Source organism: Eurypyga helias, unplaced genomic scaffold (assembly GCF_000690775.1).
Source record: "Eurypyga helias isolate BGI_N326 unplaced genomic scaffold, ASM69077v1 scaffold7382, whole genome shotgun sequence".
NCBI classification, from domain to species: domain Eukaryota; kingdom Metazoa; phylum Chordata; class Aves; order Eurypygiformes; family Eurypygidae; genus Eurypyga; species Eurypyga helias.
The window spans coordinates 44,709-60,146 of NW_010233991.1; the positions used below are offsets into that span (position 1 = coordinate 44,709).

At 41.4% G+C, this 15,438-nt stretch overlaps 1 protein-coding gene across 1 annotated transcript in view; it reads left to right on the forward strand.

Annotated features, from left to right (window-relative positions):
- The first annotated feature begins 3,766 nt into the window (after window positions 1–3,766).
- Window positions 3,767–15,438, forward strand: part of PPP1R1C (protein phosphatase 1, regulatory (inhibitor) subunit 1C) — a 51,739-nt gene continuing 40,067 nt past the window's right edge. The window contains exons 1-2 of the mRNA XM_010161886.1: window positions 3,767–3,847; window positions 6,115–6,175. Coding sequence (XP_010160188.1) covers window positions 3,767–3,847; window positions 6,115–6,175 — 142 coding nt within the window. The remainder of the gene's footprint in view (window positions 3,848–6,114; window positions 6,176–15,438) is intronic.

Sequence of the window (15,438 nt, forward strand, 5' to 3'; positions counted from 1 at the left end):
GATCAACGCATATTTGCAAAGGTTCTCGCATATTAGTGGCTACAATGGGGACTGAAGTTATGCCCTTAGAGACATGCCGGAAGGAGTGCCACTTCCAAGCCAAGTCTTTGCTCTGTGAAGGCAGCCAGGTGGATCAGGGAACTGTGAGTGCTTCCCTGCATCTGCAGTAGTGAAACCTAGAGCCAAAGCCTTAAGTAGGTTGGCTTCACAAGCATCTCCAGCTCGCTTTCCTCTCCTCACCAGGCTGATGCTGTGGTCTCTGACCACAGCAGAGGAGCTGAGGCAGGTCACAGCCACAACAGAAGCTGTGTAAGGAGCATGCAGGACAGACCCTTGAATTCCCATCCCAGCAGCCTCTGCCTTTGACTGGGGAAAAAAACCCCAAACCTCCCCTAACACAACAGGAAAAATATCTCCAGCAGGAACTGTGCCGTGAGTACTCTAATAGCTCGTCACCACTGTGGGATATGTTAAAAGGCAGTGCTTCATACCAAGACATAGTGAATGACATAGGAAGGAAAGATCTTAGTTGTTATTATTTTTTATTCCATGATAGTTTTAGCTGAATCATGAAGGAATTTGAAACATTGTGGGGAGTGCACTAAAAACAGAAGATGAGCTAAAAGGATTTGGCAGTACTTAAATGCATTTCAGCTCTTCCCCAGACTATGATGCAGTCTATAGAAAATGCAAGCACACTTTGCCCGGAGACATCTAATGCTGCAAATTAGGTGTAAGAGGGAGCTGATGTAGTAATCCTGAAATGCTATATATGCTCTCTGAAATATGCCTCTTCTACTATTTTAAAAATACTTCTGTTGTTGCAGGGCATGTGAAGATTGCTGGGCAGCCAGCTCCAAATAAGCACGGAGAGCTGCAGAGGCAAGTGTCTCCACATCGCATCGTTGGTGGACATTCAATGCGTTAATATTTTTTTCACTGTCTGAATGTGTTTTTTCAACTGACTTTATCATTAACATAAGAAATTTTAAGCATTTGTAATGAGAATTATAGCTTCTGTAATACAGTAACGTACACTGTAATAGCATAATTTAATACATGAAGTTTCATAGACAGCTATAGTTGATATTTTGTGGCAAACTGTTTTTCATAGAGAAACAGTATTTAAAATACCCTATTTATTAATTTATATAATAGCAAAGCAGCTGAAAAACTTTTTTCCCCTACATTATCTGAGACTGAGAAAACAAAAATTACTTTCTTTCAAGTATGAGAATTTGTCAGAGAAAAGCCACAACTTCAGATTCCTGTGTACATCCTCCTGCCGGGTGTATTCCTGTGTATATCCTCTATGTCTGAAGCTGTCATTGAAGTTAATGGCGTGTCTGTGCATAAAGGACTTGTGAAAATGGATAATTATACTGTCCTGAAAACAACTCTCTAATTGTCCTTAGTGAAAGCAGTGTGTCCCTCTCTTATTTCAGTGTCTTAAGACTCCTAGTTGTGCCAGCAAAACTACTGCAATTACACTCTGGCTCTAATTGTCTTTGGAAGCAAATTATGTTTCATAAGAATAGTGAAAACTTAAAAATGATGTTATGAAACACTGAACATCGCTATTCTGTATTGCTCTTCTGTGCTTCTCTCTCACTTGTTGTGGTAAATGAAACCAAGCATTTCACCTTAGCACTGAAAATATCCAGGACTCAGCCTGAGAGGGCCCTGGGTAACCTGATCTCTGTCCTGCTTCGCGCACAGGTGGGACAAGGTATTTCCAGAAGTTCTCTCCAAGCAGGACTGTTCTGTGGTTCTACTTTTCTAGGTTACTGCCACCTAAACTATCATAATTAATCTAATGGGAAAATTGCTAGCTACTAGCCATCGGCTGGAAGCCGCTGTGGTACAGGGTGGTTTTGATTTGGACGAGGAGGGAAATTTCAGCCCTCACTGAGACTTATTGGAGTGAGCTGGGTCTTTAACTTCTAGTGTATTCTCACCTCCTGAGCTTTCTCTGGTTATGCATAAACCAACTAGCTAGCATGCTTGCCTCTGTTCAGAAATACCCTGCTATTCTGATAATGTGTTAACAGTTCTCATTTGTATAAATCAAAGCCAAGTATTCCTCCCCAGACTTGATGGTTTATTCTGCTGTACAGCCTATGCATTGCTCTGAGCCTGATCCCTGCTCCTTCCACGCCTCCTCCATTGGCACAGGTGGGAAAATACTCAGTGACTCTGAATAAACCAGTGATGAACTGTGAAAATCCTGAGTGCTTTCAGCGGCCTGAACAAGAGACACATCTTCACATTGCTCTGAGTTTTGGTGATGTCCAGCCTCAGCTCTGAATTCAACTGCTTCTCTGTTGCCTTACTGCACTCTGTCAGAGGCAGACTCAGGTTGTTACTCCTCCCCACGAACTATGCCTGTTTGCTCTTTGTTCTGGCTGGTTGTGTTTCCCTGTTGAGAGAGTTCACAGGCCCTCCAAACACCTGACCAAGATGCACTTTCTCTCTGCAGGTAGCCTCATCCCAGGTAAAGCGGATACTGTGATGGGCTGGACCAGTCTGGGTTTTCCTGCTGGAACTCATTTTCTCTTTCTTCCCGACTGGCCGTAGGGAGTAACAGGAGATTGGCCCAGTGCTCTTCAGCTTAGAGCTAAGCTTTCAACAGAGCCCTCTGAACTGGCAACAGGGCATTTTCCGTCTGGGGTTGCTGCTTTGGCATCAAGCACACCTTTGTCGCAGGAGCTTTGCCGTGCTGCTTGGCATTGGTCAGGCGCTCTGAGCATTCTCTACCTGGTCTTGGAAGTAGGTGCAAAATTTGTATCCCAAAGTAGGATTTGGCCATCTGAATTTTAGCTGTCTAAAAGTGAGGTAGCTAGTACGAGTCATCTTTGCTTTTTCGAGGGTTAATGGAGAGAAAATGTTATCTCCAATAAATACTATATTCCACTTAACTGGGACAGGGTGAAATGCCCTTAGATGTGTCTATCATGGGGGAGCCCAGATATCTTGCTTAAATGTGGATCTTCTGAGTATCTGAGAGCCCACCAGAAGATACTGCAGTTTAAATCTGCAAACCCAGTCTAAGGTGCAAACCTACTTAGCACACCAGATACGCTTAATGAAAATGTAGGCATCTGTGTAGCATCATCAAAATCTTCCTGGAAGAGGTTTAGAAAAGAATTTGAAAGAGCAAAGGCAATTGTTTGATATGTGAGAAGAGGAGAGTGGTTCTGGCACGCTGTAACAGAGATGGAATTATTGCATCCACCCCTCCTGCTACCTCCACCCCCAAAATCTGAAAACTTCCTGATTTGTGTTCATCAATAATTAAGAGCCCATCAGCAATACTCAGAGGGAGCTTGCATTGCACTTCTGAGCAGCCAGTTAGTAATGTATGGTGGAGAGATCCTCTTTTTCAAATCCCAGGGCTCCAGGCCATGCAAAGCTAGTATTGCATTTTCAATTAGCTTCTGAGTGAATGCTTGGCATATGTAGAAGTGAACTGGTACACAATTAGCTTATTGTTCCTTTCAGCTTTGTGCTGAGAGGATCTGAAGGACTGCAGAAGAGAGGGGAGAGTGGGGGTGGGGTGGGGGAAAGAAAATAGCCAAGCCAGCGGCATCTCCGTGGATGTGGAATAAGGGGGTTGCTGGGCTCACACAGATTCCTGTGCTAAGTCGGGAGCTAGAGCTGTTACGGAGGAGCACTCAGGCTGGCTGTCGGGAGGGCGCCCAGGGAGCGGCGCAGACTGAGTCTCAAGCTCCAGGCTCTTCTCTCTTCTACTCACCTCAGCATCACGATGGAGCCCAACAGCCCCAAAAAAATACAGTTTGCTGTGCCAGTGTTCCAGAGTCAAATAGATCCTGAGGCAGCTGAGCAGGTAAGGAAGACGAGTTTCTTTTGGCATTTTGAGGGAATGTGGTGGGAATGGGGTCAATAGGTGGAGGGAAACCAGTTAATACTTGCGGCCTAAATGCTTTTCCAGCTTGCATTAGTGTAACTATAGATTAAGCGCTCTGGAGGTTATAGCGATGTCTGATACACCCAAAAAGGGAGGAGGATATGTCCTCCAGGTAGAATAAGGCTTCTTTACCTTGGGTGGGTTTGTTCAGTATATATTTGTTTTGCCTTTCTACAGCTGGACTTGGGCCATAATACATACACTTCACAGTCATACACATTGTCAGCATACCAACTAAAGTCTATTAGTTGTACCTAAAGCAAAACATGAAGCTGATAACAGACACCTAATTGAAATATTGCACAGAAGACAGCTTATTTGCCATTCATTTTAACATGAGAAAATAAAAGTTGTTTTGCACAACAGTTATCACTTTGCTTATGTCCTGTATTTCTCACCATGTTTATACTGTCTTCTTTATGTCATTGTTACAGTGTTTTACATATTTGAAAAATATATGTGTGTAGAAATATGCCTGACTTATGTCCGCATTGGAATTATGCGTGTGCTATTTTAGGTTTTGACTCACTCCCAAAACATACACATACATACAGTATCTATAGCGATACAGCTGTCTGAGGAGGAGAAGATATCTATTATTGTGTACAGATATGCGTAGATGCACATAAAAGAGAACACAGGGAATCTTAGGAGAAAAGCTGGATAAATTGTAATGAGGTGACCCAGTATATTTCTCTCAGTGCAAGAGAAAAGAGTCCTTCTCAACATTTGCTTCTATTTTGGTAAGTCTAGTTTTAGATGATACCAGGGGAATGTAATAACCTTGACAGTTCCATGCCATTAGCTACGAAATTATTTGCACTTTCAGGACAGGTATCTGGTTTCCTGACTATCCTGATGTGATGTCTCTTAAAAAGCAGCCACCTTTGCCAGAAAATTATGAGTTGTGAGTGACCATTGAATGAAGAAATACAGTGCAGGGGAGAAATGCTGCGGGTCGTCTTTTTTTCCACAAGTACTTCTGAGCTGCAAGATGTCCACACCTTATGGAACAGTCCTGCAACGAATTCAAGCAGGATGTGTTCTGTTATTTTTCTGAAATCTGTGAGAACTATAGGATTAAGATTTCCTGGAATTCCCATGGCTTTTGAAATGCTGTGGCCCAAATTCTTCCCAGTATTTATGGACAGTCATTTTTTATGTTGTGAGTTTAATTCCAAGTGCTATACAGTTTCATTGTGGCCATGTGATGAAATTAAAGTAGTAAATTCTGCTGTCAGCTACAGTTAGGCTAATCTGGAATAAACCCATTATCCCTGATGATGTAATTTTCCATTTACACCTCTGAAAGCAAAATTTGAACCCAGCTAAATACAGATGTTGGCTCAGCAACTGAAAAAGAACAAACGTACTGACACTGAGGTTTTGTGTTGAAATGGTTTCTAGCTTCAATACTCTTCGTCCCTCTCTTAAATTCAGTAGAGTATCAGTAGCCTGGAGGCTTTTGCGAAGCAGCACAAAACTTTAAATGCAACTGTGTGCTTTATAGGAGGGTAGCCCAATACCATGCAGTTCAACCAGTGTAAATGGAACATAAGTACTTAACCAAATAAACTCTGAATAAGAAGAGTTGCATGCAATTCAGTGTTATATTTAAAGATCTGTCGTATAGTGCTCTTTGAAAATATTATTTTGAAAGTCTTAAGTACTGTTTTTCTTTAGTTAAAGAACAGAAGTATCACCTCTGGCCACAGCTTAGAGGTGTCATAAATTCATTGGAAGGCATACATGTAGTATCAACTCTGAAGTGCACTTAAAAATATTAACAATTACTTGTGAGTGCTGTGACAGTGCTTGGTATTTGCACACATAAGCTCACAATCTGCTGCAGTCATCTTCTTGAAGCAAAGCTAAGTGTAATATTTTAAGATATGACTGATACACGTGAACAATACAAGTCCAAAAACTTATTCAAACCCTACAAGTATTTTGAAAACTCTGCCCTGTGCCTTTGCTTTCAGTGTACAAGCAGCAGCATGACTGATCACTGTCAGACCAGACGAGCAGTCAGTAAGGCAGTGACGTGCTGCTGTTATTTAAATATCTTCTTTTTTAACTTTGCCTGGTCTGTACTCAGGAACGCACCAGATGGATTTTTTCCTTTGCTTTCTGTGAGGGGCAGTTGGTGGACCCCAGTGACTCTCCTTGGTTTATGCATGTTACAGATCAGGAAAAGAAGGCCTACACCAGCATCGCTCGTCATCATGAATGAACATGTGCCCCCAGGTAAGTGCCAACACACCTTCTTAAACCACTGAACCTGTATACACAGGACTGTCTGCAAATGGGCTTGATTGACTACACAGTTCTAGAAATCCAGCATGAGTTTCATAGCACCATATATATATCAAATAATGGATCTTAGAACAGTTTGGACTAAACCTATGAATACGTGTAACTCTTGGCCTCCAAATAATGTAAGTAATGTCAGGATTTTATCCTCCATGTAAATCTTTTGTTGTATGTACGAGGAGACTGTGACCCTGATCCAGCACTTCTATCCACAAACCTTTTCTGCCCCTGGGTGGATACTTTGGAGATCATGAAGTCCAGGGCTAATTCAACAAAATTAATTGCTTCTGCAAAACAGGTTGTTTTTTAGTTTCCTGATGAAACATGTGATGTCTGCTTTCATTATTCCTTTGCAACTGTGAATACATTTTCTTCATCCCAGAGGATTTTCTGTAGTTTTCAGCAGCTGAAGTTCCTCAGAAAGTGCAGAAAGAAGTATTTACAGAGCGCTGCTCTCAGGGTTGAGATCATTGCAGCACAGCACACAGATTAGGGAGGTTCAAGCATGACACGTGGTTTATATTCCTTTGTCATTGACAGTGAGCCATGGGTTTGTTGTGGGGCTAACACAATGCCGGTTTAGAAAGTAGTTTTCAGGCAGTTTAGCTCTCAGAAATGGTGCATGAAAGATCTGCCTCAGATGGACTTCCCTTACCTTAGTGGGATCTACAGTGTCTGTGTTGCTAGGACTTAATTTAAAGCAAATTCACCTTGACTGTTAATCTCCTTTGCAATTCACTTTGTACACTTTGTACAGTCATATTTCCTTTTATAAACAAATACTTGGTACAGTACCAAATCAAAATTAAACAGAGAATAAGAACTCTTTTTAATTTACAGGAAATTTTACTATAAACAAGTGGTACATGTCTGTTATCTCCTTTCCTGCAATGTTCATAATAAATCTTTAAATAAATCATTTTTATTATAAGTCAGGATTGCTGCAGCTATCAGTCAACTTCCATATAAACCGAAGAGCTTGTATATTCATCATCTTTACTTCTTTATATTTATTCATTTAGATATTACCCCCTCTTACTAGGTACTGGGAGCTAATAGATGAAGGTATTCTTGGTTAAATTATAATTTTGCCTTGTTTTTTAAATTTCCATAATGACAAATAAAAATAAAAACTTTAAAAGCACCTTCACTTTCCTGCACCTCACCATGTGGTTTACGCACGAGCATGTGTCCCCCTGTTTCCATATGGTATGCTTGATATGGGCAAGTGTTTTGCACAGGGTGTGCACATGTAACCGGCTGAACACACGGACTGCAAAGCCGAATTGGAAAGGCAGAAAATAGATTTACAATGGAAATATAAATAGTAAAAAAAAAAACCCTTATGGGCTTGATCTTGCAGGGTGCTGTGCAGTGTCTGAAATTATTGTATACTTTCAACTTTCAGAGGGGTCAGCTAGTCCTAGGGGCTCTTGGCACCTTGCTGATTAAACCCCAGGTGCTGATCTCTTATTGGATTTTGAATAGAATTCAAAGATTTGTCTCCAAATATGTTAAATTTACCAATGTACATGTTTACAGTAAATAATAATGCTGTGAACTTGAAACTCCAGTAAATCGCTTCAGAAGTGTGATTCCCAAAGTCAGCAGGGAAACTGAGCAGCAGGGAATTGAAGTGATACTGTGGAAGACAGCTATTAAACTAGAGCTGGGCTAGACCAGGATCCCAACTCTTGAATTTTACCCACTGGAGTACTCCAATTCTCTCATTAGGAGCAAACAGCTAGTGAAAGATATGCTTCTAAGGGTTTGAAATGCGCATTCTAATGCAATTCTAAATGTTTGGATGCCCCTGTAAAGTTTAGTCAAATTATGTAAACTTCTTTTATTTTGAAAAACATAGACAGGCATTTTCTAAGAATCAGTGTTTTCTATAGCCTTCTGTTGCAGCTGCTTCTGATCGTAGCAAGGAAAATGCAGCATTTTTGTGGTATTCTGGTGTTCTGGATATAGACTCATCTGGAAACCAGAAGGCAGTAAAATGTGTTTGGACATTTCAGAACTTTATAATAAATTCAGTTTGGGTTGTGTCGTACAAAGATCTAAAATAGCTGTTTTCTTCTGAGTTTCTCATCCCGCCCTGATGTCTACTACAGCTTTGAGAGGAATCCATCTTCACTGATTTAGGTCACGGCCATTGTGCTATGAAGTGAAGATGGATTATCTACTGAGGCTAAGTCATTTGAAACTGATGACAGCTACTCAAAAACTGTAAGAAGAGTCTGCTTGACTTCCTTGCTTCCAAGGAGACAGTAAGAGCTAGACAGCACTAAATGACTCAAAGACAGGTGGTAGATGTGACTGCAGGAGCTATTATCCACCCTTTAGTATCATTGGTGCATTTTCTCCTGTTCACTCTGGTTGGCATCTTATATAATTACAATTAAAATCAACAGAAATTTGCATTGCAGCAGCAACAATGATTGCAGTGGACAATATGGGCTTGTGAAGCAATGTGGCAATGAAGAAACCCTTAACTCATTCTTCAAATGCTCTATAAAGTGCTCTATGATGGGTTATGTCACATCTGAGCTGAGAAGCTAGGGCTAGAAAATTGAGACTTGAGTTATGAAGTTAATTAACTATATCATGCTTCAGTTACCATCAATGGAGTTATATTTTGGGAGCATCTGATATTTGATTCCATAATATCTAATCAGTTTTACTTTTCTTTGAAATTATAAAACCCCTTTACTATCTATGAAAGCAAAACCAAGTATTAGTGGACAGAACTACAAAAATGTGCACCATCTCATCCTGCACAGAATGCCTTTGTGGGTTACTGGGGTAACCCACTCGTATCCCGCTATAGCCACAGTTGCTCCATGTACTTCAGAGAAGGAATATAAGCATATGCTTAGTTTTAAAGACACATATAACTAATAAGCTGCATAAGAGCTTAATAAAAAAATTGCTAAAGCTCTTCTGTTTCCTCTTTCTCTTGCAATATCATTGAAGCCACCATACCCTGAAAGCAAGTTTTTATGCATTGCCATAATTTACTCGCAACCCAGCATAGCAGAATACATGTGAAAAACAATTCTTGCCACCTGAAATAAAGGTCTGACCATGCTTTAAACTAGCAGACTATCATACTGCAACAGGTCAAGAAAAAGCTGGTGGCAATTTGGAGAAGTGATGGTTGAGGGAGGAAAATATGTCAGATCACGACTCAGGTTTAATGCCATTAGGGCTTGCTTTGATCAGAAAACAATGCCAGCATTCCTGTATGGCCTGGCTTTGTCACAGAGCCAATGCAACATCAGTCTGGCTGGCAGAGGCTGTTCAACTTGTGTCAAAGTGTTCTGTCATCTTGAAGCATTAGAATATGGCTAAACGTGAGGAGAAACTGCTGCATTTCTGAACTTTCTATGTATTTGCTGTTTCCAACTCTCCTTTCTGCTCCGTTGCCTGTTTTGGCTTCCTTGCTTGTAATGTAAATGTTACTCAGTGTTTGGAAATAAGAAAAACATAGCAACATGTTTTGATAACTGTTCTCCAGGGCTGCCTTTTTGTATTTTGCAAATCTCATTTCAAGGCAGAAAGAGTATATTATCACTGCAAAAGCGATATAAAACGTATATGCCAAGTACAACTCCGTAAATCTGAATTTTCTGAAGGCTGGAAATCGTAACTTGAAGATAAGCAAGCTGTACCCAGCTCCAGACAAGGAAATTTTTTGCAGCTTGTCTTTGGACATGAGCAGTTGTTCTGTCTTGTTCCCAGCTAATTTTCCATTGTCCAGAGAGGGATTCATGCCTTTCAGCTTACTGCCACTTCCCCAGAGGGCTGGTGAGGTGCCTCAGGAGCAGCCTCAACATTCAGTGCAGCAGCAAACAGCCAGATGAGTGTTGGGAGGGAAAACTGTCCTTACAAAGGTAGCAGTCGCACAACAACCCAAATAGATCACGTTTTTCATGCTAAATTGTTTCTAGACACTCCCAGACTTTCCCTGCCTAAAAAATCTCATTACCACCTATAGGTGTGGTTTTATGATGATGCAAATGATACCAGCACCACGTCCTTGAGGGGATGAAAGTGGTATGTTCTACCCAACATTAATGTTTGTGACTTATATTTGTTAGATTATGCTTTGAGATGAATGAATGTGTCTTGTTTTACATCTAATGGTCACATTGTTTTTTCTCACAAGAAAAAATAAATTGGGATCAAAAAAGACCTACTAGGTAAGAGGCAGCTGTTTCTGGGCATTGTCAAGCAGTCCTGCTATAGTTTCTCAGTCAAAATTCTCACTGAAATGTGAAGCAGCAGAGAACACTTGGTCTCACAGTTCATGAAAACTGATATGTTTTTCAAAAGCTTGAGATTCTGGTAGGACATACTGCTTACTTTGGTCCAGGAAATAGAAAGTGAGTAAGCCAAATAGCAGCTGTTTTCAATTGAAAATCTAGGTTTCTAATGTGGTAATAAAGCATTCAGAGAAGCAGTATACTAACAAAAACTGTCACTAACTGTATTTTTCTTTGGTCAAACTAGTTGGCCTTTCTATATGCCAAACGTGGATACCATTTAAGTGTGCTGTCTGTTTTTATTTCAGTCTAGGAGTTCATAGAGATATGGCAATAAGCAGTGATAAAGATTTGTGTCCCCTCCCACCACAGGACCAGTAGAATCATAGAATCACAGAAGGGTTAGGGTTGGAAGGGACCTTAAAGACCATCAAGTTCCACCTCCCCTGCCATGGGCAGGGACACCTTCCACTAGACCAGGTTGCCCCAAGCCTCATCCAGCCTGGCCTTGAACACTTCCAGGGATGGGGCATCCACAGCTTCTCTGGGCAACCTGTTCCAGTGCCTCACCACCCTCTCTGGGAAGAGCTTCTTCCTGATATCCAATCTAAACCTCCCTGATTTCAATTTAAACCCGTTACCCCTTGTTCTTGCGCTACAGGCCCTTGTAAAAAGTCCCCCCAGCTTCCTTGTAGCCCCTTCAGGTACTGGAAGGTGCTATAAGGTCTCCCTGGAGCCTTCTCTTCTCCAGGCTGAACAAGCCCAACTCTCGCAGCCTGTCCCCATAGCAGAGGTGCTCCAGCCCTCTGAGCATCTTCGTGGCCTCCTCTGGACTCGCTCCAACTGGTCAATATCCTTCTGATGTTGAGGGCTCCACAGCTGGATGCAGTAGTCCAACTCAGTGTACGTTACCAACGGCACCAGGATGCTCAGAGATCAGGCACTGTTGGTCAGGGCAGTGAAGACCTTTGTGTTCTTTAGGCCGGTGCTGGAAAGGACTGTCTGACACAATGAAACAATGAAACTTACAAAATAAACATTGCATAAGACCTGACAGGTGATAGGGATTCCAGAACAGAGATAAAAATGTCTATGCTTGAAAATACTCTGCTGCTTGCAGACTGATGTCTGACTGCAAATATTCATTGGCAAACCACATTCTTTTTTATTACCTATATGCACGGTGCTCAGATGGCCTTGCATTCGGGTTACTTTGCAATTACTTCGCAGTTCAGGCTCACAGAAGCCCCTGGGAGAAGCCACAACGTAAGTTCCTCACACATATGCAGTGTGAGGAAAGTCTCCATGATCTGACCCATGAAAATAGAAAGAAAAGTCTAGGAACTTCTGAAAAAGGAAGAAAAAAAAAAAAAAGAAGAGAAAACAGTCAGGAAGCTGTGCTTGAGCTGCTTTTAATACAGTCCAGAAGTGACAGCTCACAGGTTCCAAACAGAAGCAATGACTTTTTTTTTTCTTCTTTTTTAAATGCTTTTCTTAGTGTCTTCCATGAAAATGCTCCATTTTCACAAGAGGGTGAGGACTTTATATTTCACTGTCATCACCCTCCAAAAGAGCTGTCATGCTGCCTGCAGTACAGTAAGGACAGCAAGCTGGAGGACGGCTTGAGTTGGTTGGGAGGCATCGTGCACTGCTGTGCACCCTTTGAAGGTTACCACCAAAGCAGCCAGGCGCATTTTCACTATTCTTTGAGGTCAGGAACGTACTGGTTCACAGATACATTCCCTGGGAACATGTTAGTTATTGTGTAAAACACATAGTCTGAAACAATAGGAAATGTACGATTTCCCACCTAGAGTCTGGATTCTCTCTAGTCAGTAAGCAATGCTTTAACAAGGAAAAGGGTCTTAAAACTACTCTGAGAAAGTCAAAATAGAAGGGTGTTGTGCATGTTCTGGTCAAAATTCACTTATTTTGCCTCATTTTTGGTCTTTATTGTTATCCATGCTTCCTTTATTTGCAGTATTTAATGATGATTGCATAGGTAGATTTCATGCAACACAGCCCCTGTGAGCTTGTTTGTTTCTAAGGACTATGGTCTAGTTGGCTGAAGTGAGTAAATTTAGTCAAAACAAGAGAAGCAGTCCCTCTCCTTTGCTGGTGCCTGTCCTCCCTCCATGTGATGGAGCATAGGATGCAAGCACTGCCTGGGAAAGCTCTGGTCTGTGGAAAGGTCTGACCCAGCCCTGTGGACTGGAAATAGAGGTTGGATATTCACAAGCAGGACTCAGATTTCTGGCCTAGATCAGAGAAGTGGGACAGCTGAGAGGCTGTGAAGCAAAAAACCAAATGTTTACTGGCTCCCAATTTGGGTGGAATTGCATTTATCCATTTCTCTCGTTCCAGTCTTAAATCCCCAACAGGTGAATTGACATACTTTTTTATTTATCAGTGCAGCTAAACCCCTAATGTGTACTGTGACATTACCTGTTCCTCCTGCTCCCTGCCTCCTGTTGCTTTTGTGTTGGAAGGGGCAAGGTCCACGGACATATCTGAAAGTGAAGGAGGTATTTTTAGATTTGATCTTTGTACTCTTCATCTGTTTTCCTTGTTCCTTATACAAAAGCAAAACAGAATTAGCCTTATTCCACCCCAAGAGAGTATTTGCAAATAACTTTTAATATATATGACTTCATGTTACACATCTCCAGCTGCTTGATTATTCAGAATTGGGACTGATAAGCTTTCAAACTGTTTACCTCTTTTATCACCTCCATGTGTATTAACGTGACAAAGAGGTAGGTAGAGAACAGCAGTTTGCACAACTACCTAACCTTGTGAGGAAGTTGGTTGGACAGCTTCTAACTTCGTTGCATTCATAAGGCTTAGAATTTTGCTAGAGGCACTCTAACAGATTTGCACTGTGTCAAATACTTATACACCTCATACAGTTTGTTTTGGTGAGAATTCTGAATAGTTGGAGTGTGTTTTTATTTAAGAAAAATGGTGTGTAATTAACTACTTCTTATAGTCAAAGTACTTACGCTGTATTTCATAGAGCTACATGAGTATACAATTTTGGGGGTCAGTGCCTTCAAAAAAAAAAAATGTTTGGATGAAAACAGGTCCAGTTTAGCCTGTAGTAAACATTCTGTTTGTGTTTTGAGTGGTTTTTTAAAATGATAAAAATTGTAGAGACAATTTAAAAGTCCATTTAAACATGATAAGACAAAATGTTTTGAGTAAGAATATCAAATCAGCTTGTTTTGAAATTGTGTTCAAATTATTCTTAAATAATGTGATAATACTAATAATTTTTTTTTTTTTTTTTTTACATCAGGTAGTAAACTAAAATCCATTAATAAATGTTTCAGCCTTGCTGAGGGGGAAAAAAAGCCCAACCAAACAACACAGTGTTTGTTTGACCTCTACTATTTAGTACTTAATGCAGTACTCATTTACCATGGTGGCGTGTGTGGAATAAATAGATAATGCAGACAGATGAGACAGAATCCAGCTTTTAGTGCTAACCTCATTATGTTCAGAATACTGGGAAGGGGTTGCACTTAAAGCATCAATCAAGATAGGCCCATTTATTGAGCTTTCAGAGACAAAATTTAACTCTTTATATGGAGTACCTGAAGTTAAAACTTCACTTCAAAACACAGCAGAAGTGAGAATTTAATGAATCTGGACTGAAAGTTGACAGAGGCTCTAAACAAAACGAAGTTATCAATCATGAAATTTTTTTCCAGCTGCACAGGGCTGGGCTGTAGAAATTCAGAGAGAGTGCAGGGAGCTATAGAGCATTGCTTTCCTGTGAGTCTGAGCTGTGTCATCAGCTGCTGGAAACCGAATCAGTTGGACCAGTCAGATCCCTTTTTATAGTAATAAAAGAAGTTCTAGGGTAGAATGAAGCTATATGTCTATTGGAAGGAGCTCTGTTTTCCCCTTCTCCTCCTCAAAACCCTATTCATAGAATCACAGTATGGCTTAAGTTGGAAGGGGCCTTAAAGACCATCTATTTCCAACCCCCCTGCCATGGGCAGGGACACCTTCCACTAGACCAGGTTGCTCAAAGCCTCATCCAGCCTGGCCTTGAATGCTCCCAGGGATGGGGCATCCACAGCTTCTCTGGGCAACCTCTCTCCCCTGCACTTTTGTTTGTTCCTTCATGGATTTTGCTGCAGTTTTACTGCTTCAGGAAGGGTCTCCCCACCCAATCCTCCACTTCAGAGCACTTCATGTCAATGCCTTCACTGAAATGGCAGGTACACAGGATTTTAAACTGCCTCCTTCTCTCTCATCCTTGCCCATGCTGTGTCAGCATCTGTATTTAAAATCATCACGTCTAATATTTTTCTCAAATTACTTTACTGGGGGGATCGAGAGAATATTACAGCAGCAGAATGAAGCAGTTACATGCTCTCTGCTTGTTCCTGTTATTCCTGGGATAGCTGGGATGCAGATGTACCGCAGAGAATTAATGTCTTGGTGTTACTCATCTTGCAACCAAACCGCACTTAGAGAGTTAGCAGTGCTGAGTAGATGAATGCGCAGCTTAGAGGCAGAGTTTTTCACCAGAGGCCACGTCCTTCATTCTGATGAGAGAAGAGTCACACCAGGCAGAATATGAGCTTGAGCAAGGCAGGTGGAAAGTTCAATAAAGCGGTGAGCCCTATTGCACCCAACAGTGCTGCTTATTGTATACCTAGACATCCCACAACCTAAATGTTTCAGCACTAAGCCCTCACCACTGGGAAAAGAGAAAGGCTTGCAGTGATAATATTCCCTTCAGGTCTTTCTGAAGTTCCCGGACATAGCTGTTCTCAGACAGTGGCAGGAAGCAAAGGTGCTCTGGACAAGCCTTTCCTGCTCTTTCTTTGACCACCACTGAATAGTAGCATGTCTGGGATCAGTGACCATGTAGCTGCTGCACTTGCTCCACCTTCCCCCTGTTGCATTAAG